This window comes from Drosophila montana, unplaced genomic scaffold (assembly GCF_035044405.1).
Source record: "Drosophila montana isolate Dmon_TW-CO22-7 unplaced genomic scaffold, ASM3504440v1 contig_2106_1, whole genome shotgun sequence".
Lineage (NCBI taxonomy): Eukaryota > Metazoa > Arthropoda > Insecta > Diptera > Drosophilidae > Drosophila > Drosophila montana.
This window is the reverse complement of record NW_026997017.1, coordinates 830,710-858,697: the sequence shown is the minus strand read 5'-3', so window position 1 is coordinate 858,697 and position 27,988 is coordinate 830,710. Positions and strand designations below refer to the sequence as shown.

Below are 27,988 nucleotides of genomic sequence, written 5' to 3'. Positions count from 1 at the left end.
AGCCACGTTTAGCTCAAGGCACACGCACGGCGACGGCGACGGAACAAGTGTAATCGTAGTACACGGCGAGCCGTACCGGGCGGGTGCCGCGGGGCGACCCTTGCGTCAGTGCAATAAAAACAACAAAAAAGCAAAAAAGCAAAAGGCACACAGCAAGCCGGCAAGGACGATCCGTACACGGGGGAGTACGGCGAGTACGGCCCAGTAATAGAAAATACTATTAATGCTGCTAGCCGGTAAGGATTTTCCACGTCCATGTTGGCCCGGGAATGGGAATGGGGTGCAAGCGAAGCACAGGTTTTCGGGCGACATTAATATGTAGATGCATTAAGTACATTATCCGGGGTTACAACCTCGCAACATGGATGACGACAGCGACGACGGGGACGACGACGACGACGACGAGGACGAGTAGCCGAGCGCTGAGTACCGGCAAACAAGGTAAACGCCGGAGTGTGCGTACCTTTACCGTGGTGCAAGAGTTCATATATTTGATGCAAATTTAATTTCTGACAATTTGCAACGTTTTCTATTATGCTTGACCAAAATTATTATTAATCAAAGTGCCTAATTGAACGATTTATCGAATTTATCGATCAATTTCTGTCAAAGTTCATACTGCTTCAATCACTTCTAACTGAATTTTGGATAAAATCATGAAATTATGAAACGCACTCGTTACTTCATGAATGCAAGCGAGTAATTGGTAGCGAGCAAATGTATTCGTAAGACTCTAGCAATTTATGATTGCAACTAGCGAGTAAAACTAAAGTTGAAAGAGTTGTTAAAAGCGGACGAGCCTTACACGTAAATTGCACTCGTTCAGTTGCTAGACTCGTCGTATGTACTCGGTACTTTATTTGGCAATAAGCAAATGTATTCGCAAGACTCTAAATACAGTTCAGACTGTAATGAATAATTGAAAGACTATTGCGTTTATTTTCGCGTCCATTTGTTCGACTCGTCCGTTTGGAATGCACTCGTTACTTCATGAATGCAAGCGAGTAATTGGTAGCGAGCAAATGTATTCATAAATGTATTTGTTTATTGCCACATGTATTCGTAAGACTCTAGCAATTTATGATTGCGACTAGCGAGTAAAACTAAAGTTGAAGGAGTTGTTAAAAGCGGCCGAGCCTTAAACGTAAATTGCACTCGTTCAGTTGCTAGACTCGTCGTATGTACTCGTTACTTTATTTGGCAATAAGCAAATGTATTCGCAAGACTCTAAATACAGTTCAGACTGTAATGAATAATTGAAAGACTTTTGCGTTTATTTTCGCGTCCATTTGTTCGACTCGTCCGTTTGGAATGCACTCGTTACTTCATGAATGCAAGCGAGTAATTGGTAGCGAGCAAATGTATTCATAAATGCATTTGTTTATTGCCACATGTATTTTTAAGACTCTAGAAATTTGTGATTGCAACTAGCGAGTAAAACTAAAGTTGAAGGAGTTGTTAAAAGCGGCCGAGCCTTAAACGTAAATTGCACTCGTTCAGTTGCTAGACTCGTCGTATGTACTCGTTACTTTATTTGGCAATAAGCAAATGTATTCACAAGACTCTCAATACAGTTCAGACTGTAATGAATAATTGAAAGAGTTTTGCGTTTATTTTCGCGTCCATTTGTTCGACTCGTCCGTTTGGAATGCACTCGTTACTTATTGAATGCAAGCGAGTAATTGGTAGCGAGCAAATGTATTCATAAATGCATTTGTTTATTGCCACATGTATTTTTAAGACTCTAGCAATTTATGATTGCAACTAGCGAGTAAAACTAAAGTTGAAAGAGTTGTTAAAAGCAGCCGAGCCTTAAACGTAAATTTCACTCGTGCAGTTGCTAGACTCGTCGTATGTACTCGTTACTTTATTTGGCAATAAGCAAATGTGTTTGCAAGACTCTTAATACAGTTCAGACTGTAATAAATGATTGAAAGAGTTTTGCGTTTATTTTCGCGTCCATTTGTTCGACTCGTCCGTTTGGAATGCACTCGTTACTTATTGAATGCGAGCGAGTGTGCGTCAATAAACGATTGTATTTATAGCACTCTAAATAGAGCTCATACTGTACGATACTTGAAGCCATTTATGTCAAATGTTCGTTTTATTTGTGCTTTGCATTTGAAATCAGATTTGGTTCCAGTGTGCGAGGGTTCGCACAGGTTGTGTGCCAGCCCAACGAACTGAGCCGCACGCGACGAGGGGTGCAAAATATTATGATTTATTTTTATTATAGCGGGTAAAGTGGTCTTTACAAGCATCAAACAGAGGCGTAACAGGCGGCTCATAGCCCACAGCCCAGAGCCCAGAGCCAACCACCGAACCACCGAACCACCCATTCAAACGCCCACAGACGCGCCAAGCAAAAAGGCAGTTAGTTGGTTAGCAAAAGGTACGCGTTGCGCATACGGAGGATGCGAGTACGGATGCGAATACGGATGCGAATACGGATGCGAATACGGATGCGAATGCGAATGTTGGATGGGGATGCGAATGGGCTCGTCAGGTGGCTGGAAGCGTGGGCGGGGTTGTGCACAACTTGTTAAATGGACGGGTGGATTTGCACTTGCCGCGCTGACTGTTATCTTCATTTTTGCTTTCAGTTATATTGCCTGGCAATTCCTGTGGGAGTTGCCCGACTTGTGCCCAGGCCGGCTCAAGTCCCTGCTCGGGCGCCCAGCGGAGAGCCCCTTTCGATGCGGCTAAAAAACAAGCAACAAGCAACAACAACAACAACAAGCAACAACAACAAGCAACAATGCCAAATCGAAAATGTATGTTTTTCGCATTGACCATTGAAATTGCATTAATGCTACAGAGACAGACAAAGAGAGAGGTAGAGAGAGGGAGAGAGGGGGGGGGGGGAGGGAGAGCAAGAGTCATTGCAGCATTAGCCACCCTTCGGTTTTGTTGGTAATGGAAATCTGCGTATAATCCCCACGAATTGATAAGATGGGCGGGATAAACTAGTTATGGCCATTAATACGATCAATTTGATGCTCACTTCGCTGTAAAGTAAATAACAACCTTATTGCATATGCTGGCAAACATATTTCAAAATGAACACAAAAGACACCCCCTCCCCCCCCCCCCCACACCCCTCCCTCCTTGCCCTCGCCGACCAACCCCTGCCATTTGGGCATGTCTAATGTCTAATGGTGTTTGCTACCCGCCTTTTTTTTTTTAGTTGGGCATTTGTAACTGATAATTGCAAAGTTGTTGCCAGTTTTATCTCGAGCTGTTCCCCCTCCCTCCCCCACCGACCATTCCCATTCCCATTCCCATTCCCAATCCCAATCCCCCTCGCAGCCGTTGCGCTGGTTTTTGCATTAAGTTTTACATATGCTCGGTTTTTCCAGGCACTTGTGCGGAGGGTTCACTGTGGGTCAACTGATGCGTTGATGTGCATTTTAAGCAGGTTAACCTGTTAACTGTCATCGCCAGCCAAAAAAAAACAAAAAAGCAACGAGAAAGGGCTGCCAGTTGGCAGTTGGCCCCAACCCCTCAACCTCCAACCATTCCCCACTCTGCAGCTTGTGCCTGACCCCAGTTAAAAGGGGTAAGGGGGGGAGCGGGGTGGGAGGGAGGCAGTCTGGGCAATGAGCTTAAGTCAAAATTCAAAAGTCAACACAACATTAGCCTCTATTAGATCTAATACGAAGATAGGATTTTTAGCTTAGTCCAACAACATATTCAAATACTCAAGTTCTTCTTATGATTCCCAATAAGACTTTGCCCAAGGAAAATCGTTTGGAGCATCTGTAAATATTATGACTTAGCTACGAGCGTGGCTTACTTTGGGCCCAGGTGGAACCTAGGTTATCATGAGGGCCTGCAAATTTACATTTACCCACAGCCGAGTTGATCTAGCTTTAAGTCGAGATACTTAAATGGAGTTTCACTTTTAGCAGCTCGACTCTGTATCCAATTTTTAAACGTTTTTTCTATTGCTACGAAATCGATAAGTATCGAATTACTACTCCGATTACTTTAAGAGCTCGTTGATTTGATCGATAAGTATCTTTTTTCTACTCCGATTACCTTAAGAGCTTGTTGATTTTATCGATAGGTATCTATTTTCTACTCTGATTACCTTAAGAGCTCGTTGATTTTATCGATAAGTATCGAAATTCTGCACCGATCACTTTAAGATCTCGTAGATTTAAACGATAGGTATCGAACTTCTACTCCGATTATTCTGAGAACTCGTTAATTTTATCGATAAGTATCGAAATTCTGCTCCGATTACTTTAAGATCTCGTTGACTTTATCGATAAGTATCGAAATTCTGCTCCGATTACCTTAAGAGTTCGTAGATTTGATCGATAGGTATCGAATTTGTATGCCAATTATATTGAGAGCTGGTTGATTTGAATAGCTAGAGGGTCTGATCTGGGACTCTTCGTTCTACTTCTGCCAAAAAGTGAAAGGCTGAGGTAATTGATTCTCCTTCTAAAGTCGCCATATTAATTTTCCGTGCCACATGCTGTACTGCATCAACTTCTGTTTACAAATCAGGATCAGGAAACACACACATACACACACACACATTTTCTTAATTGAATTGAAAAGCAAGCAAATAAGGATAAAGATTCACGGCAGTTCGATCCCTTCGCTCAGTGTGCCAAGCGGCGGCTTGAGGCAGATACAGTGTACATTTATTGAGTTTCTGTGTTAATTAGATGTCCACGTGGCTGTACTCAAATTTGCAGCACAATTCGAGGCAATGCAATTGCCAACAACAGCCAAAACATTTGGCTAACAGCTAACTGCACTTAGCCAAAACGCAAATCTTGTTCAAAAGCAAAGAGGGAAATTGAATTCCAATTTCAAATGGTTTACAGTTTTAAGTAGAAAAGTACAAAAGTACAAAAGTAGAAAAGTGCAAAAGTATTGTAAGCTGCAATTTGTGCAATCAGGACTTAAACGCGCACTTAATGTTGCATGAGCTCAAATCGACTTTGGGCCTGGTCCTGGGGCTGGGTTGTAAAATCAAATTAGGTTTAAATGCACACGGCATGCATTTGAAAAATAAATGAGGCGAAATTGCAATCTGATGCCGTTTCGCGTCATGGAATTGCGCAACTATTTGTCAAATGCTGGCCAACCTGGCGTATGAGTGATGACCACCTTCGCGACCCGATGCCGCACACAATGGGTATTTATTTAGCCACGGCCTCTGGCCTGTCGCACCCACGCTCGCATCGCTGGCAGCAAGTCCCATTTAGATGGTGTCCATGTCATCGGACTGGTATTACATGTCCACATCCTTGCCGTTCTCCTTCTTCGGGCCGGCTCGGCTCGGCCCGGCTGTCTCCGCCATTTCGATTGTCTTGCAATAAAGAGACAACGCACCGCACCGCACCGCACACAGACGCAGCGCTGAATAATTGATGATGCCAAGAAAACTAAATAAATAAATGAATCAACGGAACGCAACCGAAAACAAACCCAGAGAGCAACCCAAACCAATACCGATCCCAATCCCAGTCCCAGTCCAAGTCCAAGTCCAAGTCCTGCCGAGCTGAGCTGAGCTGACGAGGACATGCGACTTGGCACATGGCGCATGGCGCATGGAATGTGGCTAGAAGCGGCCGTAAATTGTCACTGGATGACACAAAGCTTTCTACACACACACACACACCCACACACAAGTACACACACGAGCGAGAGCCGCTAAACTTTCACTCCGCAAGCTTCTAAATAAAAGTTGTGCCCGACTAGGAGATACCCTGAAGACAGCTAGCTAGCTTCCTGCATCTTGCGCCCCTCTTCCTCCCCTTGCCCAAAAACTATGCATGCATAGAGCTCTAGAGTAATTTGGCTCGATTCTTAATACAATTTCAGAGCCCAAAAAATTAATTCTTTTTTTTCAATTCAAACAAGAATCGTTATGCCAAAGTTTGGTGTATCTAGCTGTAATAATTTTGGAGTTAATCCGAAAAACTTTGCCTCCAAATCGATATTTATCGATTATATTATGTCAATACGAGCTGATATTGAGGAGACAGGAGAATGCATTCGTTCGGCACATGGCATTTAGAATTGAAAATCTCCAGCTGTGCATTTGACGAGATCAAGACCTATTTGTGGGTCGAAACAATTTGCAGGGTATAGCAGAAGTAGGCTGCTAAAGTAAAGTTAATGCATTATTAATCTGAAAATTGTTGTGTATATATACTTTATATATTTTTTGTTTTTGTTTATGCTTTTTTTTCTTTCTCGTTGTTTGGCCATCGTTTTGTTATGGTGCAATATTTAATACGGCCGCATATTTAATAATGTCAATCTAGTGTTGATAAATACCATAACAATCGATAACTGGAACGGCGAATCGATTAATTATGCATGCGTCTAAAGCGGCCCAAGCTATCGCAAATAGTTAGCTGGATTTATGGATTGATGACAGACTCGAACGTTGTGGCAAGGGAGCAAGAGTTAAACAGCGGAAGAACGAGTGAGGGAGAAAAAAAAGAAATAATCGAGTAGTTGCAGGTGGGAAGACTAAGAAACTTGTTAGAATGACAGTTATTCATAAATTGAGATGATAGGGGGCAAATAATGTATTCGAGATTGTCCCGAAATATATATTTACAGATGACGGGAAGAAAGAGAGGGAGAGAAAGGAAAAATAATGATTAGAGGTAGAGAAATATGAAGGGAATATCAGATGTAGAAGTACTTAAGAAAGAGAGAGAGAGAGAGAGAGGGAGAGAGGGAGAGAATGTGAGAGAGCGAGAGAGGCAGGCAGACTGGGAGATAAAAGGAGTGAGACGTAGTGATGATAATAAAAAAGACTTTTAAGAGTTGCGCATTTGTAATTTGGTTAAGGATAGAGCTATAAGAAGCGAAAAAGAGAGTAAACAGAGAGAGAGAGAGAGAGAGAGAGAGAGGAAAAATGATAAAAGCTGGAAGAAAAGAAGATTTGCAAAAGGAATTGCCTAAAATTGTGACAGAGTGAGAGAGAATTAAAGGGAAAGAATCAGACGAGAGAGAGAGAGAGAGAGAGAGGGGGAGATAGTTAGGAAAAGTTAGTGACAGTTGAGATAGGCCCCAAAACGGGATCGAGTAGCAGTTAACTTGATCTATCAATCGTAGTAAGAAATTTTGAATATTCCCCCCGATATCTGACATATCTGAATTTGCATTTCTCAGACAAGGAAGTTAACGTATCCAGACATATGGACGAGCCCGATAGCATCTGCTTAGTAGCGGGTCAAGTTGCCGGGTGCAAATATTTGTTTTAGAAAACGGACCATCGCCCATCACCCATATTCCAGTTGGAACTACATTTTGGTGGTGCTAGCGGCTCGCACTAAGTGGATTTTGATTGCGTGTGGAGTGGCAATGGGAAGTTAACGATATTTACCAAATAATATGCCCGCTTCTTGGTCACGATATGACAAAACAAAAAATAACCGAATACACAAGGAAAACAGAGAGAGAAAAAAATCAAACAGGTGCACTAAATGAATTTCAATATGATAAACCACTTGTGGTTGCCGGCTTCAGGCAATGAGCAGGTGTCTGGTGCCGGGGTAAGGGGCAAGGCGGGCAAGGCGGGCAAGGCGGGCTTGGGCTGTGCTGCACCCCGTTGCGGGGACATGGGCGTGCGTGTGTTGTGTTGTGTTGTGGAAGAAATGATTTGAGGGAAATTGAGCCATATGTTGCGAATACTAATGGATATGCCGGGGCCCAGTTCGTCCGCGGACTGCTGGTGCGGCCGGAAATATGAAAGTGTAATTTAAATTGAATTAAGTGTGCTGTTGTTTTTTCTTTATATATACTTTATATATACCCTATGCCCATTGAAAATGCGTGGAAGGGGTATAATGTTTATGTGTAACCACAACCTGTCTATACATATGTATTCTTGATCCCGATTAAATCTAGCCTGCATATAGTCCTATACCATGCCGCTTTGGATGCTGCTCAATTTTTGTTCGATATCTTCACCCATTTTAATGATATCGATAAATATCGATTTTGAGCAGTCAGAGAGAGAGCGAGAGAGAGAGAGAGAGAGAGAGGGGGTTCTCATATGGCATATGAGTACGTCTTACAAATAGTTCACTTTTTGGATGCCTTCATCCCATTGCCTCCGAATTTCGAAATACCATCGGCTTCCAAGACAGAACCTTTCGCTTCTGTTTGCCATATTGAAGCTCTGAAAATTTCACAAATATCACACTATAAACATCGAAGTTAATAAAGCTAGCCTTCCCCAAAATCTAAAAATGCCATATGTAAACGAAGAAACAAAGCACAATTAGTACAAAATTGATAGACTTTACAACCACCAAAATAAGCTAGCCTTAAAATCTAACAGATAATAGTCTAGCAGTAAGAAGACTGAGATGAGTGCATATTCTCGATCTACCAGATAGATAAATTAAATAAGTACAACTTGAACCTAACATAAAAAAATCAAGTAAGAGGAAATTGCTCAAAAACGGGATTACGATTATCGATTTTTATCGATTACTTGGAAACGGGGCAAGTTATCGAATGTCGGAAACAAACTCGATCTGCGCGGGCACTAGGAGGACCTACAGCTAAAATTTTAAGTCTCTAGTTCTTATAGGTTCTGAGATCCTGGCGTTCATAAATACGGACGGACAGATGGACGGACGGACATGGCTACATCGACTCGGCTATTAATGCTGATCAAGAATATATATACTTTATGGGGTCGGAGATGCTTCCTGTTCTGCCTGTTACATACATTTGCACAAATACATAATACCCTTTTTACCCATTTTCAATGGGTTCAGGGTGTAATAAGTAAAATTAATAGCACGTTTCACTGGAAATTTTCTATTCGTGTTCATTCTAATTATAGCCAACTAAATTTACTTATTGAAAACAAATAAAATGTAAAACTAAAATGTCTGTAATGAGGGTATCTCCAAGTCGAGCATACACTCAGGCTTGTTTTTTCTTTTTTTGCTCACGGCTAGCATGCTATGAAGGGATGAGCTCTATGTAAAACCACCCGGTGGCTAAAACTTTGCCATGGTTGTTGTTGTTGTTGTTGTTCCTGTTTTGGTAGCTGGTGCAAAATCTGTGATAAATGCCTGCAAAGTGGCCAGCTACTTGTCCATCTCACCGCCCGCCCGCCCGTCCATCCGCCCGCCCGTCCATCCCCCTCGCGTAGGCAGCGGCTGCTGCTCCGGGAAATTGATAATATTTATTGTTGTTGTTGTTGTTGTTGTTGCTCTCATTTGTAATTGTTACAAATGCTGGCAACCTGTCAGCCCAACCCTGGCCCTGGTCGCAGCATGCCCCCTGCCCTCATTGAATTTTATGATGGATATGATTATTTTAATTAGCATTATATTTGGCTCTCATATAATATATTTACCCTTTTTGGTAGCGCTCATAATTGGCTTTTCATATGCTCGCAAAAACTTGCACATTTTGCGGCCAGGGGTGTTGCGGTGAGCAGGGGCAAAAGGGGCGAAGGGGGCGAAGGGGAGGTTGGGTGTTGCTCTACCGTAAATTACTTTAATTTAATGAGTTTTTGTTATGTTTTCTTACTGGAGGGGGGGGGGGGGGCAATTTTATGGCACTCGCATAACGCTTATGACACATGTTACACGAATTGATAGACAGCAGCCATCAAATCAAGTGGAAAATTTTAAACTTACATTTACCAAGGGGTAGGGGGGGAAGGGGGGTTCGGGAAAAAAGATGTGCGGCAGGGGTTGCTGCCCGGAAAAAGGTAAAAGGCAGCGGGGTCCATCAGAACTTTATCAAAACCGATTTTGTCGAGAGCTCTGAAGCTGAATTGCGGCAATGGAATGAAACTCAGAGTGGAACGGTTGGAAAATGAAACCGGTTGGGATTCCAAACGTGAATTCAACGGAAAACTGGTGAATCGAAGAAGTAGAACAATGATTATAACAAGCGAAACGAGTTGGAAAGAAAACGTAAAGCATGTTGTCAAGTTGCTAAATGAAAAGTGGAACGTTTTGGAAAGGAAACAGTATGAAATGTAATAAAAGAGCATGCAAGGAAGTAGAGTGGAATGAATTGGAATTGAAACAATTTGGCATATTCGGGTAATGTAGAAGGTCGATTGGAAATCGAAACAAGATGAGACATATAACAAGAAGATAGGGGAATGAATGAAAGTGGAATGAATTGAAATTGAAATGAGCTGGCAGCTTTTCTGGGTTGAAGAACTTAAGTAATGAATATAATTTGCGATGAGCGTAGAACAAGTCGGCAATAGAACACAAGTTAATGTTAAAAGAATGTCTTAAGGATGGAATGAATTGGAAATGGAACCAGCTATGATATGTGCATGCTCTCCAGCTGGCAGTTAATGTTGTTAATCTTGTGTATTAAGAATAGTTAACACCAATTTATTTGTTTGAATAAAACGTAGTCTCTATTAACTTAAGATGTAATAAAATTCTGGCATCAGCAGAGTTTGCTTTTAACTCTAGGATTGCAACGGGCTTACTCGATCGAACTTGTTGAGAATTACAAGCGACCGCGAAGCGAGCAAGTTCATATTCTTCTGTGTCAAATCAAGGGACTTATAACTAATTTATAAACCCTTGTTGAGAAATGTTTCAAAAAGAAAAATCTAATATAGTTGAATACAAAAAAACTTGTGACTAAAGTGAAAGTTTTTATTAGGAATTATCAGGAATTATAATGAATTCTTATGAATTCCTGTGGAACTATTGCACTCAGAGGCAGTCGTCGGGAAGTACGAAATGTGGACTGACATTCAGCTGGGATAAGTTGCAAATTCCTTAGAAATCTAGACTGCAAAGAGTTCGATGTCAAGGCTGTGTTGTGATGGGGTGAGACGTGGAAGAGGGGGGGGGGGGTAGGGGTCAAAGCAACTGGGGAAATGTGCGTTCAGTTATTTAAAAGCATTCTCAGCTTATTCATAACATGTGTTAGAGATCTACAAAGTATTTGGTTATTTCCAACATCCAACTTGACTCGAGAAATGGCATCAAATCACAGGCCAAACTCGACCATGGACGAGCAGATGGGCGGCGGCGGCGAGGAGGAGGAGGAGGAGGAGAAGGAGGAGGAGGAGAAGGAGGAGGAGGAGAAGGAGGAGGCGGAGGAAGTGGCGGAGGAGGAGGATTTCTCATTTGCCCACTTTGAGCGCCAATGGCGTCGATATTTGGCAAACTTTGAGCGTCGGCGTTTACAATACGCAGATTTCTATTATGGCCAAAAGGAGACGCTGTACGGACAGCAGGATATGCAGGATATGCAATTTGAGGATGCCGTCGATGCGGCTGCCAATGCTCTATACGATGCCCAATACAATATCGGCGAGGAATATCGCTGCTGCAATTGCAATTGCAACTGCAAGGGACAGAATCCGAAGGGACGCCGGCTGTCGTCTACCCCACGCTGAGGACACCTGCAACCGGCTAGGTCATTCTCACTGACCAACACACACACACACGCACACACACACTAGTCACCGACTATTGAGGTAGAGCAAAGAGCACCATCAAACGCCACCATCATCACGAAACACACAAAATTTGCACAAATTGTCAAAGTTGTCGAACTGCCAAAGCCTAAATATTTGACGTGGGACACCACGTCAGGTATGACCGAAAACAATAAATTTGATCAACTTTCAACTGCTGCGCAACTGCTGGCGGTGCTCCCACCAGGTTGTCCTTGAATGTGGAGCACCTGGCGTCGGGTCCTGGGAACCAAACCGGCTAAATAGTCCAACAGGCCAACAGCAGGTCCGTCTAATCAAGCCAGCCAAACCAGTTTTGTTGCCTCCTCGAAATACATTTAACCAAATGCCAATATGGCAAAACTAACTGCCAACATTTTATGGAGCTATTCAAAAGTTTTCTTTGTCTTCAAGTACTTCAAGTACAAGGCTGTACTTGAGACAATGTTATTTACCTTCCGGAACAGCCAACTATAAGAGCTATATATATGTTTTAATGTGTTATCAGGAAGTAGGAACAGTTAATATATCTTGAGTGACCCCACCTCTAGCTCACAACAAGGAAGGTAAAAACACAAGAAAAGTGACTAGGTTGTCTGTATATATATTTCAAGAACCTTCTAGTTCTATCAGCTCTGCAACTTCTCATCGTCTCTGGATTAGCTGGGCCTGCACCTATAACCACTTGAGATCCCTAAAGTATCTCAGAAAAGTATCTCAACTTTCTGCCACTGAACTTTCCAGCTATGGAGCAGTTGACCTCACCTCAACTGCACGCAGATACAATACAATACTCTAACCAAAAAAATAAACTCTTTTTCACTTTGTGTACAGGGTACAAGCAGAATATCTACAGGCCTCTTTCCATGACCATATAGCATGACAATTTGTCATGTCAGATGGTGAACCTTTGAGTTTCTCCATGGAGCTCTTGCCAATTGCAAGAGAAGAGCTATAGCCAACTTCTAACTGAAGCGCACAGGATTTCAATATGTTCAGAAAGTAATGAACTTCCGTTGTTGGCCAGGGTAGGGGTGAGTGAATTTTATTGCTATTGCATTGGGATGCTCAGGTCCCAGGACAGAGTGGAAGGTTGTTGCACCTGAGACCCAGGGCGGTAACCCGAAACGAATAGGGTAAAATTCTCAGACTCAAGTGTGTGTGTGTGTGTTGCGAGTGTTTTGCTGAAAATTAAAGCCCACACGAGCGTGCGCCAAGAAATGGTATGGGCATGGATATGGGAATGAGAATGAGAATGGGAATGGGAACCACAACAACCACCGGCGGCGACGGCGCGTGGACAGCGCGCACTTTCGTCATGCTCGATTGTGCCGAAAACAAGTGGCATTACAACAACAAGAACAACAACTAGAAGTGGAAAATATAACTACTGGCCAACAACTAGGTAGAGATATAGAAACAGGTTGCTTGTGTAATTTGATTACAATCAACTTCTAATAGAGTTCCAACCACCAGCCGTACCGGAGCAGCGGGTGCCCACATGTCACACTGCACAGAGGACTGCCACTTGTGCTGCTGCTACCCCTGCTCCAGATCAAATTTGAGTACAGGACTCTGCAACGCCCGTTTTTTTGTTGGTATTTTTGGCCGAGGACCGTGCGGTACGGCCGCCTAGAGCTGAAGTAGCGCGGTAGCGCAATACAATTAACGACACGAATCATGATGTGCTTACCTGGCAAACGACCGTCACGTGGCCCGTTCCCAGAAGGCTTACACGTCACAATTTTAATTTTATTAAAGAAACATTTCAAATTAACCACACACACACACACACACGCATACGCATAGAGAACACGCATGTGACCGCGAAAAGCGGAAATTGAAGTTGTCGCCGTTGTCATTGTTGTTGCTATTTGTTGTAATCAAAATGACTGTCATAAAATGCTACACAGCTAAACGGATAATATCCCATATCCGTCATACACACTCACACACGCACACACACACACACACACACACACACACACACACACACACACACACACACGCACACGCACACCCACCCACAAGGTGCCCAATTACAAGGCCAGAATGCAAGCAACCATTTGACATTTACGTTGAATTCAGAACAATTCGTTGAAACATTTCTTTGGTGCGATTCCCGCTCAAAACGTACAATTTGCTGACGTCTAGAAATATTCCATATAAGAAGTTGCCTATTTGCTGCCCTCAAGAGGTATTTACTATATATAGATATATATATACTATATATATACTATACATATATTGTATTGAAAATATTTCGAATACCCATGAAAATTGGGTAAAAAGCGTTAATTGGTTTTGTTCAACTGTATGTAATGGGCGGAGAGACATATCTAAGATATAAGTTTTATATATAACATACATATATGTTCTTGATCAGGATGAGAACGAGCCATCTATTTGTCTGTGCGTCTGAATGAATGCTTCGATCTCGTCGAGAGACTTCGCATTTGATAGAGTTTATCATTTTGCTGTTGTCGATATCTCCTCTCAATTCCAAAATATCGATTAATATCGATTTTGGGACATGGTTCTTAAAGCAAAACTCGAGAATAATAAGAGCTAGAGACACCAAACTTGGGGTTTTGGAAATTTCTTTCTCAATTTTTCGACCAAACTGTGTAAGTTGTGTGCAAAACTTACCTGTAATGGACGTTGCGGGGGGCCACTCATTGAATGATGATGGTACATCACATCGTGCTTGATTTGGGAGGGCATTTGGCTATGTACATGCTGGGCTTGATGCTTCTGTATGTCGACGGCGGCGAGGGCTTCCGCTCTGCTGAGTATGCCGTCGTTGATACCCGCAAAAATATCACCCTGTATCGAACGAAAAAAACAAAGTGGAGCAGATTGGCAATTAGGCGCAATATCGATAAGAAAATACTTCACAAAATATATATATTTGAACAGGAACTGGATCAAAAGCATACGAAGGAAAACAAATATGACAAAGATAGAGCCCACATCAAAAATTTTGGCATAACTAGGTAATACATATATCTTGAAAAGATCAGTTAAACTATAGTATATATATATAGTATATGTTGGAGACCTAAGTCAGCGTATATCGTATAGGAAATGAATCGAATGTTGTTAAAGTAAGTTGATAAAGGTTTTTGTTTTTTAAATAGAACAAGAAAATCAAGTCAAACTTTTTGCTGTATTCATGTGTGTGTGTGTGTATGTGCGTGTGTGTGTTTGACTGTGGTTTAACTTACATTCTGACGTGCTGACCACGAATTGCATAAGAGGGAAGCATCTTCTAATAAACGACTCTGAAAAGACGAGACAAACAAGGATAGTATATGTATGTACGAGTTTTTAAAGGGGGAAGGGGGGATAACATCAAATTCGAATATCAATTTGATTCATATGCATGTGAGTGTGTATGGGCGAGTATATACAGTCCAATCATTTGATGTGATGAATCAAATGACAGAAAAGGATATAGTGGACATTCTCAATGCTATGTAGCATCAGCAGGACGTCGAGCTCATTCATACGGAGTCGTTGAACCCAACTAGATATATTTATAAATTGAACTTTATACATTTGCCTGTTAGTTTATCAGTTGTTGATGTTGAGTGATCATTCTATTTTCAAAAAGATAAATTATATCAAATTATATATTCTTACCATAAAAAATGTATATTCAAAGGCTTTCAATTTTCTATGTTGTTAAATAAAAAAAAAACTTTACGAATCTTCCATTCAACTTTTGTTTGTTGCTTGCCATGTGGTTTAACTAGATGTTATATAAATATATGCCATGAGCTTTCGGATCGCAACGTTGCCAGACTTCAACAATATATACACATGTGGCAGCACGAAATGATTCTCTCTTAAAGATTGACAACAAATTGTGAGAAGACAACATTTCTGAAGCTGTCGCATGTTCTGTGCTTAATATTGCCATGTGGTCTAACTGCATGGTAAGTATTTGCCATGCAAATTCCAATCACAATGTTGCCAAAGATATGCTTGTTTAAGTCAAAGACAACATTTTGTTCGGCATTTGCACATCCTTTACGTAATATTATCATAATTTACCGTGTGGTTTGACTAGATGGTAAGTATGACATGAAAATTTGGATTGCAGTGTTGCCAGACTTCAATAATATGCACATTCGGCAGCACGAACTGATTCTCACTTAAAGATTGAAAACAAATTGTGTGATATGCTCCTTAAAGCCGAATACAACATTTTCGAAGATGTCGCATCATTTGCACATCTTTTGCTTGATGTTGCCATGCGGTCTAACTGCATGGTAAAGTATTGCCATGCAAATCCAATCAAAGACAACATTTTGTTAGGCATTTGCACATCCTTTACGTAATATTATCATAATTTACCGTGTGGTTCGACTAGATGGTAAGTATAACATGAAAACTCGGATTGCAGTGTTGCCAGACTTCAATAATATGCACATTCGGCAGCACGAACTGATTCTCACTTAAAGATTGAAAACAAATTGTGAGGAATGCGCCTTAAAGATGACAAAATTTCTGAAGCTGTCGCATCATTTGCACATCTTGTGCTTGATATTGATTTGTCAGTGGCCGCCGGATCCACGCCCACTACGGTTACAAAATAAATAATTTACAAAAATATCTTGGCGCTTGTTTCGTTGCCGGCAAGGCTCCGATGTCGCCGTTGTGCTCCTTATGCCTTCCCGTCATATCGATTTTATATGCTGGCAACTGAATTCCAATGTGCATGTGTGCATGTGTGTGTGTGTGTGTGTGTGTGTGTGTGTAACGCGCACGAATTTTACAGTTAATCAATTATTTAGATGCGCACAAAACTTGAAAATGCGACGGCGACGGCGATGGCAGCAGGACACACAGGACACACAGGACACGCAGGACAGACAGGACAGACAGGACATCAGGCACATGGCAGTCGCTCATTTGGTGGGCGAAAGTTGCCGTCAGCGAAAGGAGTAATACCAGCAAAACGGCTATTAAAACGGCCAGCAAGGACCTCGGCCCGTCTCGACTACGGCTACGGCTCACCGGCAACGGCGGGGCGACCGCAATAGCCGTGCGGCGGCCATTCAAGAAATCAAAATGTTGCGCATTTTTAATGCACCTTGCGCCGCGTTATCCTTTCGACAAGTGCAGCGTATCCTTAGCCATTGTCCGTTGTGCCCTTTACAGTTGGGGCGTGGCAACTGTTTGTTTGCCCTGCTTGCCCCATTTGGACAAAACACAGGCCAGCTAATGGCCATAATATTTCCCTGCCAGATGTTGGCAGCGACCCAAACACAGGACCCTGGCACAGGACACGACCATAATAAATACTGATTCCCGCACAGAAGCGTCTCATACCCACCCCCCACCCCATGCTCAGCATATGAGTACAAATAGTTAGTTCTCGTGTATGATAAGCCGGCAGGAAGTTTCAATCTCACGGTTCCATTTGCAGGCTTCAGTTAAACGTCCGTATCTTTTAGCTGGGCTTGGCGGCGGATCTTAACCCTTAACCCATCACGAATCTTCTCGAGCCAGCCAAAAAACCAAGACTAACCGTGTTGCCAGATTATAAGCACCTGGTCAGGCCTCTTGCCAGGCAATCAGATGAGTTGTAGATGTGTCAAGCAGAGCAGAAGAGATTTTTGATCCTATAAAGCATATAAAGCATATATAATAAGCTATATCTGTCGATGTGGTTAGGTCCCTCTGTTTGTTTCCATTTAAAATAGTCAAACTCAATTTTGCAGATCGGATCGGTGCACTATAACATAAAGCTGTCTGAAGAACAATCAATCGAAAATAAGCTAACATTTACGAGCCTTGACTGTAAGCAAAGTCTCATCAACATCGGACTACTATATCACCTAACTCTTCAAAAGGAATAGGTCGACAAATTGCGCTTTGGATGTTTTAAGATGTTTAAACGTTAAATATCATTCGGGACTGCAGCCAGAAACAAGTTAGAGGTTCTAGTCGGGGGCTCCCGACTAGGGGATACCCTGAACTCTTTTCTACCAACAGGCGATAGGTACAAAATGAAAGATACTTGATAAGTATATATATACTATTCTAAAAGCTACATGTCAAGTTTGGTGACTCTAGCTCTTATTATTTACCGAAATCGATTTTTATCGATTACTTGGAAACGGGGCAAGTTATCGAATGTCGGAAACAAACTCGATCTGCGCGGGCAGTAGAATCGTATATAAAATAAAGTTGATAAAGTGAAATGCTTTCGCTGTAGATGAGCAGATCAAGGTAGCAATTGCAGAGCTAGTTGAATACTAGAAAGACAACGACATCAGATATATATTTATTTATTTCTATTAAATCGTGCTCAATAATTACAATAAATTAAGCTGACAGGCATATTTTAAGCTAATTGAACCAACTTAAGTGAAATCTATTTGAAATGTATTTCACCAAGTAAAACAATTGCGCGGTGTCTCGGTCCCGCCACAAAAGTGGCAAATGATTAATTTGTGGTCTCGCCCTGAAAAGTAGGCAACAGTTTTTGTTGTTATTTTGTTTTGTGTACGCTGGGAAATTAGCAAAGCAAAACCTTTAACTAAAACGCCGGCCAATGCAGGCCGAAACAGGCGTCGCATGAAAACAAATTAATTTATGAATTAATATGCGCAGTCATTCATCAAATTATCGCCCAGACCCGCACCACCGAGCTACCGCACCGCCGAGTGGCCCAGAAACGTGGCTTGGCCCAAAAGCGAGTTTGTTATTTCCTGTATGTTTCTTGACCTCACATCTGAATGCATAGATTCCGTCTGGCTGGAAGGGAGAGAGCAGAGGGGGACTTAGGGCGGGTTAGGGCAGGCCGCAGTGCAGGTTGACACTTGCACATAAATTCTTTATTAGTGTTATAAATTAATCAAGCCAACTGCTGCCTGCTCGCTCCGTCCCGTTTTTTTTTTTTTGGTGCTCTTCTGTTTCTTTCGCACTTAGCTTGTTTTATTTTATTTTTTTTTTTTTTTCTGTCTTGTTATGTGTTATTTTCACTCTCGCTCTGCATGTGTGTGTGTGTGTGGGTTACTTTGTTTTTTTTTGGTTTTTTTTTTTTGCTTGTCAGCCATTTAATATTTATGATGTGTGTAAACAGATACGCAATGAATGTTGAATGAATGTTGAATTTTATCGATTGCGTCGCTCGAGTGCAGCCAAAAACTAATGCAAATAACAAGTAAGAGTATGCTCTAGACGGCACTGTACGACTAGGAGATACCCTCCTTACACACACACACGCACACATACGCTGCGACTGTGCTTCTTCGGTTTGCTCCTCACCATGGCGCATGTGTTCCAGAAGAGCATCAGCACTTATAGACCGATATTTATTTGATAAACTGTGTAAATACAAAAGGCGCTTGGCTCCAGCTTTGATTTTAGGCAAATATTTGTTAACACAAAACAATTGAAAGACCAAGTTTTTGGTTTATATGTATGGTAGCTCTTATAATCGCCGTTTCTCAAAATCGATATTTATCGATATTATGCAAATGGAAGGAAATAACGACAAAGTGATAAGCTCGCTGTGTGTGTAATATAGAAACATGTATATATATAGAATATATATTGAAACTTTTATTAAGAAAGAGGTTGAGATCCTTTATGTATATGTACATGTGTGAGGTTCTACATATCGAGCTGGTTCTAAAGAATCTAGTTCTACTTATCGATACAAGTGTTGCCACACGAGTGACATTAATGATTAACTGATTAAAATTCAACGTATCCATCAAATATAGAATATATATTGTTATTTTCAAGTCTTTAGTTTTTGTAGTTTGATTGATGAGCTTACACACATACAGGCATTAATTCAGCTCGTCATTGTGTTCCACAACTTAAGCAGCTGAGGGGGTTAGAGTTGTCTCCTGAAGAGCTGTCTTCTGTTATCAAAACGCATTTTTCCATTTCAGGGTTTAGATAAAACAAATACTGGTAGAACAATAAACACGAGCTCCTCATTGTTTTACAAGCTTAAGTTGGCAACACCGCAACAAACGAGACGGTGGCAACACAGTTTAAGTAATTGTGATGCCAGGTGGCAACGCTGTTTTTGTATTTGCTCAAACACTTAACTGCCCGATAAGCTGCCTGGTAAGTTATGCAAAACAGTTTCAATAGCAAATAATGTTCACTTTGGGGAAAGAATAAACGCGTGAAACTTCAATTTAAGTTTCGAGAAAATAAAGAAGAAAACTAATGTAATATTCAAGCTGAATTTTCTTGAAAAAGTATTATGTTGCATTATCAACTATTATTGCTTGGTCTTGGCATCGTCTGAGGAGTCATACGAAACTTTTTGGCAGGCTGCAAATTATTTTGAGAACCTTATAATTATTGCAAACGGGTTAAATAGTCGACATAAGTGCGCACTTCTTTTTCCTTTACATATTTTTACAGGTTGAACATTTGACTGGCTCGAGATCGATTTTTGAAGTAAATAATTAGGTTATCCAAACTTTTAACTTTATAGCTTTGAGAGCTATTCAAAGGCTCTAATGCACTCTAATGCACTCTAATGAACTCTAATACACAATGCAATTAATAATAATAATAACAATATCAATTCATAATGTGCAACTTTATAGTTTTAAGAGCTATTCAAGGGCTCTAATGCACTCTAATGCACTCTAATGCACAATGCAATTAATAATAATAATAACAATATCAATTAATATGGTGCAACTTTATAGTTTTAAGAGCTATTCAAAGGTTCTAATGCACTCGAATGCATTCTAATGCACTCTAATGTACTCTAATACACAATGCAATTAATAAAATTACTAATAATAACAATTAATACTGTGCATTGTTCTATGAACAGGCAAAAAGTTAACTAATCTCGGCACCCCCCAAGCTATATCCTTTATATACCCAACTTGAATTTCCTTTGTATATAAATATATTTCGATATCTGCTGCCATTTTCACATTATCGATAAATATCGATTTTGTGAAATGATTTGTTAGGCATAGCTCGAAATATTTACCACCCAAAAGTTGAATAAATCGTTTTCAAAGGTAGAGCCTTGAGCTTTGGTCGGACCGAAGTAAATCTAGCCTGTATTTCTCACAGTGTATGGTAATGGAAAGAAGAAGCAGCAGAGCAGGAAGCTAGCACAATTGCAAAGGCAGGATCTATCCTGGTCTAACTTGCTTTTATTTATGGGCTGGTTCAGGCTCTATCCTTGCGTCACTTGCTTTTATTTGCTGCACTCTTTTTACAGGGTATCTCCGGCAGCTGGTCGACCAAGTGGACTTTCGATCGCATTTTGATTGGTTTGCGGCCCGTTTAATTGGCACATTTGTTGCGGCCATTTAATGCAGTTTATGAATATTTAAATCAAATTAACGGCACAGCCGGCCATCCATTTAGCGCACCATCCAAACAAATGCCAAGGGGAATGGCCTGGCAACGGTGCGGTGAGGGGAGAGGAAGGGGATAGGGGGGGGATGCCTTCCCTCCCCATTTTGACCAGTTGTTTGTCCATTTGCCAGTTTTTGGGCCGGCGACAAATTTCCATTAAATGGACTGCGAGGCGTTAAGTGTTTGCTGTAACCAGCCAAAGCGCGCATTTTCGATAGCCCTCCCTGCGCCCTGCGTCCTGCTTCCTGCTGGTATTAACCAACACGCCAACCCCCTCCCCACCCCCCGGTTCAGCCTGCTAATGCGCTGAGCCCAGCCAAGGGTAGCGCATAAATCCTATAAATCCGGCGCTTTGATCATTCGCCTTTTGCCATACGCTTTTTGCTGTTGCGTCTCAAAGCCGAAAAGTGGCCCAAGCCCATTTGGGCGAGGGGGTGGGGATGGGGGGGGGGGGGGGGTTTGTTAAATCCGATAAGCAAATGTAGTTGTCGTCCCTTTAAGAAGGCGACGCGCTCGTTGTTTTTATTTACAGTAAGTGTTTTTAAAGTGCCCCGTGCCAGATTAAAATGAGAGCTGTTCTGCCGAAGATAGAGAGAGGGGGGGGGAGGGGGTGTGTGTCGAGGGGGTGGGTTTGGGCTGTAAGTTGCAGCGCAGCAGCAGGTGGAATGCGCCCCGCGAGCCGCCGCCGTCTTTCACCTGTGCGGCGCGTGCAATCAACTTTGCACATTCCCTTCTCTAGGGTATTCTAACTTTGCCTTGCAATGTGTCGCAGAAGGAGAGAGTGCATGAAATTCGGTTAAGTGGTAATGTTTCGGATTGAAAAACTATAGCATACACTTAGCTGCAATTGGATCGCTTAAATGTTAATTTCTTCTGTGAAAACGTTTTCCAACTAAGATATCTGAATGAAACATCCTTCAGCTATATCATAAGGTTGAACAGGAGGGATCCGTCGAATCCGAATCAGTTTCTGTATGGGGGAATCCTACCACTTTTCATATCGTCTTGCTCTTGATTCCCCTTGGCATATCTGCCCAGCCGCAAGCAAGGGTATCTGATGGTCGGCCATCTGTTTAGCTGTTCTGGTTATTTTGTTGGACTCGCAATTCGTCAAGTTCCTGTCTGCATTTTGGCCGCTTTCTTCAATCATTTATGCATTAACCTTTGCTCTCTGCCTCTCTCTCTCTCTCTCTCTCTCTCTCTCTGCCTCTCTCTCTCTTGCCTCTCTGGCTCAGCTATTTTTTAATGGCGCCCTCTTGTTTTTGTTATTTGTCGCCCAACAATTGTTAATAAATATTTAATGTAAATAAATTACAAAACGCTTTTCAAGGTTACGCCCATCCTTGGCACTCGGCGCCATTAGAGTCCCCAACAACAACAACAACAACAACAACAACAACCTAAAAAAAAATACAAAAGTAGAACCCCATAAATCTATCATAGCCCCAACGAGACCCGCCCCCTCGGGCGCAGCGAGTGACATTTATGCAATAATTAAGACAAATATTTGCTGGCTTTTTATTTTTAGTCGCACTCCAACTAAAACACACACACACACCCTACACACACACACACGACAAGCAGTTAGCGTGTCTTATTTGATACCCTGTAACCAATATGTCAGCCAAGTGGGGTCAGTCCTGCGCCTTTATTCGACAGACAGACTGAAGTTGACTGCGATTCGATAAGAGTTCTAGGCACGATAAATACACAATTGCATTTACATTTATCTCTATATGAAAAGCTATTAAGACTGACTGACAAGCTGATTGATTAACTGATTGACTGACTGATTGATTGACTGATTGATTGACTGATTGATTGTTGATCAACGCACAGCCTAAGCCGAATGAGCGAGACAGCCGAAGTTACAGTTTCAGACGGGGCTTTGGCTAATTCCACTCGCAAGCGTGGAAAACGCGCGGAAAACGGAAACGGTTACGCGAAAGTTGTATCTTTTCGATCGATTTCAAAATCATTTTTAAAGATCGAACAATACATCCCCTCTTGTAGGTGAAGTTCGGGTTATATGATAATTTTCCAAGCTCGACATAGTTGAAGAATTATTACGTGAGTTAAACGGGCGCAAAATGAGCGCAAATCTCTGATTGCAATGTTTTGTACTTCATTTGATTAACTAAAAATTCATTTTCATAAAGCTACGTAAATTGTATTAAGTTTCTCACGGGGAAAATTTTCGAAATTTTGAAGAAGAAAACTTGGGTAGGGTTACGTTCTGTAATATCCGGAAAATATAAAATATATATATATATATACATATATATGTCCATGTATGTATGTACATATATGTTTGAATATACATTTCAATGTAAAATCCTCTGACATATATGCACATTTGTTTTCGAAGGCTTTAAACTGAAATAAAACATAGATTGTTTGATATGCGAGATATTTAACTGGGCTAAGACACAAATTCGAATGTTATAAAATCTCTCAATCGAATAAATATTGAATTGATTTGCGTATTTTAGAGTTCCAATTAACTTTCCATAAAACATTTCGATATAACTGACATCCAAGAGAAAACATGAATATATTGCTAACTGGCGAGCACAATTGCGTGCCTTTGCCCTTGCCTATCGATTTATGTGCGTTTTTATCGATCAATGTTATCGATATCGTAATGAATATCGCTAATTCAATTCAATTGAATTTCAATTACAAACGTTTTTCCCGTGGGATTACAGGGCAACGCAAAGTCAATCAGACGCACATTTCTCGCACTTTTACTTATTATTATGCATTTTTTATAGTTGTTTTTTCTACATGCATTCGCTTTACCGTTTCCGCTCTCTATGACTGAGTGTGCGTGTGTGTGTGTGTGTGTGTGTGTGTGTGTGTGTGTGTGTGTGTGTGTGTGCAGCGTATTCATAAATAACCATGTCTCAGCCCAATAATAGCCGTAATGTGTGCTTGTATGTGTGCAGAATTCGTATATATGTGCATGCAAATACATAGGTGATAAGTTTTTGACGAGGCAAAAGTTCAAAGCGCCGAGTTCAAATATGAATCAGCTCAGAGCAAATGGAGCTGAAGAAATATTTGTAACGTCTTAAGATTCGACGAACATATTTATGGGAATCTTAACTCAATTGATTGCTGATCTATTTGATGGGGAAAATAAAAAAAAAGCAAATCGGAGAATCTTATCCAAGTTTTAAATTGTTTCTCTCTGCAGCAACTCGGTATTATTTCTATAAAATTGTGTTCATTTTCATTTATATAAAATACAACAGAATTTGAGCTGCGCCAAAATGTATGCTACATAATTTTTCTACGAATATAATATTTAGAATTTTTATTCCCCTGAAGTTGCGCCAGACTCTTGAATATATTTATTTTTGCACAACAGTTTTATTATTTTTAACTCTGACTAAAAGAAACGATTTCGTCGATATGCTATTAATAGGGGTTTTTCTGGCTTCTGTTTTGGTTAAAACTTCAATCTATAATCCAGTTTGAGAGAAAAAGTCTGGCTTCTGAATGCAAGCCATATGAAGGCGGGGCATCAAAGCTGATAATATGAGAAAAGAGATTTTATTTGATATTTGCGTATTTCCAAGTGAAACTTGGAAGTGTTTATACAAATGAAAAACAATTCAAATAGTTCATACTGTCAGAAGGTGTCGAAAGTTTAGTATGCTTTATAAAATGATAGGGTATCGATTTGAGGCGCTTATTTCCCATATCACAAAACATATATATTAAAAGCTTAAACTTTTATTAAGCATACTTTTTTGGATGCGACTGAAGGTTCAGCTACATTTCTTAACATATATCAACTATAATTAAGCTGACATTCTATTAAATTAAAACATATAATATTCGATTTAAGATTCGAATCACACAAGCTAGTTTCCCAAACATTCCTGATTTAATGACAATAATATTTATGTATGTTAATACTTGAGATTAGTTGGATTAATCAGATAGTTGTAGATAGAATACGAGTCCTAGACGTTGCAAGTTAATCAGCTTATGGATTGTTTTTAAAGAAGAAATTTCTTTTATTTTAAATAAGGAATGCGTTCTTGTAATGTTGAGTGTACTCAATTATGGTATAGTAAACTCTATCTATAAGTATTCGGAGAGTCGTGGCCTTAAAGATTTCAAAAATAATGCGCCGACGGCAAAACAGAATCTGGGCTAGATTCTTCTGGGTAGATTCTACTGTCTCTTGCATAGAATGTACTTATTATTGTGTGAATAATGTTATCTAACATATCCATTGTAATCCCCTTTAGACCCAAAACTTAGTCTAATTGGGTTGGGGAATTGATTTCAAGTCAATTTTTGGTATTTGGATAATTGATTTGAAGATCTTTCGGTACAGATTTGTATTGTTAGGGATATTACTTACAGATGGATTTGGCATACAGCGTCGCATTTGCTCCGAACTTCGATAGGATGGACTGTAGCGTCCTGGAAAACAACTGGGCGCTGACATTTTCATTTTATCCGTCGTCGAGTACATCGACATTGTCATGCAGCCGCCGACGAAATCCTCCTCCAGCTTGAACGCCCTTGAGGCGTCGAAAGTCGTTGGCGAGTAAATTTTGAAGCACTTACTTTGACAACTTTGAACGAGTGTCCTGCACAGCAGGACGCCAAATATATCTATATATTGATTGACCAAAAAAGTTGACTTTTTGGCAAATTAACTATATCTCTCCAATTAACTGGCTTGCTAGAGAGATATACGCTTTCATATATGCTTTAACTTTAATTATTTTTCAAACACTGTTTTCGTTTTTCACTGATTTATCGGGGAGTTTTGTGTGCGCCGCGCAACAAAACTGATAAAAAATAGCACAGGAAAAAAAAATGTTAGGTTAGGAATTTTGCCGTCGCCAAAATGCAGTTGCTTGTTGTTGAGCGTGTGTGTGTGTGTGTGTCTGTGTTGCGAATCAGGACACAAACAACAACAACAACAACAACAAACACAACAGTACAAAATGCGCGCTTATCAATTATGAAATTGCCTGCTCACTGACTGTAATTGAACGTAATTAGATGCCCGATAACCGATTACCGATGGCCGGCAACGTTGACCAGCAGCGATGCCAGATGCACGAAAAAGACAACGACTACGACAAAAGACAACGACGCGACACGACGCAACGTTTGGGTCTGAGTTAAGCGCTGGCCACGCAAGCACTGTTTACCGTTAGACGTAAGCGAAAGCGAAGCCAAAGCGAAGCGTAGCCGCCGTCGCCAAGCTGAGCCGAGCCGAGCCACGCGTCGCGCGCTCTGAAGCTTTCGCGCCTAAGCCGGAGCCTGAGCCGGAGCTTTAACCGTTGACAAGCCGCGCTTAAAGCTCAACAAGAATTAGTTACTTTTATTTTTGTTTTTGTTGTTTTGAATTTGTTTTTTTTTCTACTGTTCGCGCGTTGAGTTGCGTCTATGTGTGTGTGCGTGCGTGTATTGTTTGTGTTTGCCTGGCCGTTGCTCGCACAGCTGTTCTCTTCGCTGGCTCTGTGTGCATGTGTCTGTCTGTTTGTGTGTGGGTGGGTGTGTATGTATGTGTGTCGGTCGGTCGGTCGGTCGGTCGGTCGATCAGTCGGTCGGCTCGCGGCGCTCAACTATTGTCGAAACTGAAAACGAAACGCAAGCGAACAGATTTCACAACTAGACAAGCGCGCGTTGTGTTGTGATAAAGAATTCTATGATGAGTTTCGCTAACTTCAGAGTTTATTTTCAATGGGTAGGACATGTTTTCATTATTTAACAGCTGTGGGCGTGGCCGTGACGGCCACCCCTACAAAATGGCAGCACTGCGCTTTATGTAATACAAGCAGCTCAACGCTGATTGGTCGCTGCAGCGCTGCCAGCGTCAACGCCGACGGCTTCGTTCAGCTGGAATTGGGCAGCATTGCTTTGTGCCTGTATCTGTGCAGCAGACAACAAACTTGACGAAGCCAATGTGACGACGGTGGCGGCTATTCCCAGCGACTGCGCACTGGATCCCACCATCCAGTTGTGGCCGGGACTCTTGTAGCAGCAGCAGCACCAGCAGCAGAACCAGCAGCAGCAGCCGCAGCGCCCTCTACTTACCCCCTTATCCGCTCCGCTCCGCTCCGTTATCGGCACTCTCTCTCGCCCGCTGTCTCTTTCGCACACTTTGTCTCGCTCGCTCTGCCTCTCGCTTTGGCTGAGCATCGCAATGCCTGTCTGCGACCGGCATATGGCACAATTTTTTGGCAGGCAACGCGACAGGAGCCTTAACAAAAGGCACAAAACACGGGCCAACACGGCCAACACGGCTCGACAATGCCGCCGCAAAACGGGCATGGTCATTGGGGGTGGTCGGTGGGGGGAGGGGCGGTGTATGGGCTTGTGGGCTGGGTCCGGTGTGGTTACGCCTAGCGCCCAGTTATTCATTGTATCGCCAGTGCGACTGTTAAATGCATGCACACATACAGGGTGCTCTTTGCAGCAAAGAAATGGGTGTCGCAGCACTATGGGGAGTTCGCACGATTTTTCTGGATAAAAATCCAGTTTTTTAAAGGTTTTTTTTTAAAAAATTGGACTAAAATATTGACGTGATATTTAAATGTTGCATACCGGAGACGTTTACATAACCAAATCCTGTTAAGATAACAGCTGTTAAACACTGCTGTACAGACAAATATTGCACGTGATTGACTTTGATGATATTTTTTGAGTGATTTAATCGATTTTTCTGCCAAAAAACAAACACATTTTAAAAAGTGACTAAGATACAAAAGTTTTGGCTAAGATATCCATAAGAAATTCTTAAAACTAACATGTTACATATCGGAAATATTAAATTAACCAAATTCTGTTAAGATCACTTTTCACTAAAATATCTCACAAGAAATACATAACAATTACATAACCAAATCCTGTTAAGATAACAGCTGTTAAACAATGCTGTACAGACGAAAAATGCACGTGTTTGGCTTTCATGATTTTTTTTTAGATATTTTCAAATGATTTTAATATTCCAATTAATAAGCTTAAGATTTTCTGATGGATTCTGTTTTCTGTGGATTGTACAATGTGTGCATATCATTAATTTTGAGAAATTAAACCTTTTGTCTTAACTATCAATTCTGTTATAGATAAAAATAATCGTAACGTAAAGAATGAATTTTGAAAACTACTTAAAATAAATAA

General features: G+C 41.2%; 1 protein-coding gene and 1 long non-coding RNA gene across 7 annotated transcripts in view; one reads left to right on the top strand and one right to left on the bottom strand.

The window, feature by feature from the left end:
* Positions 1-25,441, bottom strand: part of acj6 (abnormal chemosensory protein 6) — a 38,029-nt gene extending 12,588 nt beyond the window's left edge. For 2 of the 6 annotated variants that reach the window (XM_064680272.1, XM_064680271.1), the window contains exons 1-3: positions 25,209-25,441; positions 14,683-14,739; positions 14,105-14,281 (exon numbers count right to left, since the gene is read on the bottom strand). In XM_064680272.1, coding sequence (XP_064536342.1) covers positions 14,105-14,281; positions 14,683-14,739; positions 25,209-25,334 — 360 coding nt within the window. In that variant the 5' untranslated portion in view covers positions 25,335-25,441. The remainder of the gene's footprint in view (positions 1-14,104; positions 14,282-14,682; positions 14,740-25,208) is intronic. The other 4 variants (XM_064680266.1, XM_064680268.1, XM_064680269.1 and 1 more) reach the window with 4 other exon arrangements.
* LOC135426931 (uncharacterized) lies at positions 6,887-7,418 on the top strand. The gene is made up of 2 exons (XR_010435971.1): positions 6,887-7,097; positions 7,156-7,418. It is a non-coding gene; the product is annotated as an uncharacterized LOC135426931 (long non-coding RNA).
* Positions 25,442-27,988: the final 2,547 nt, after the last annotated feature.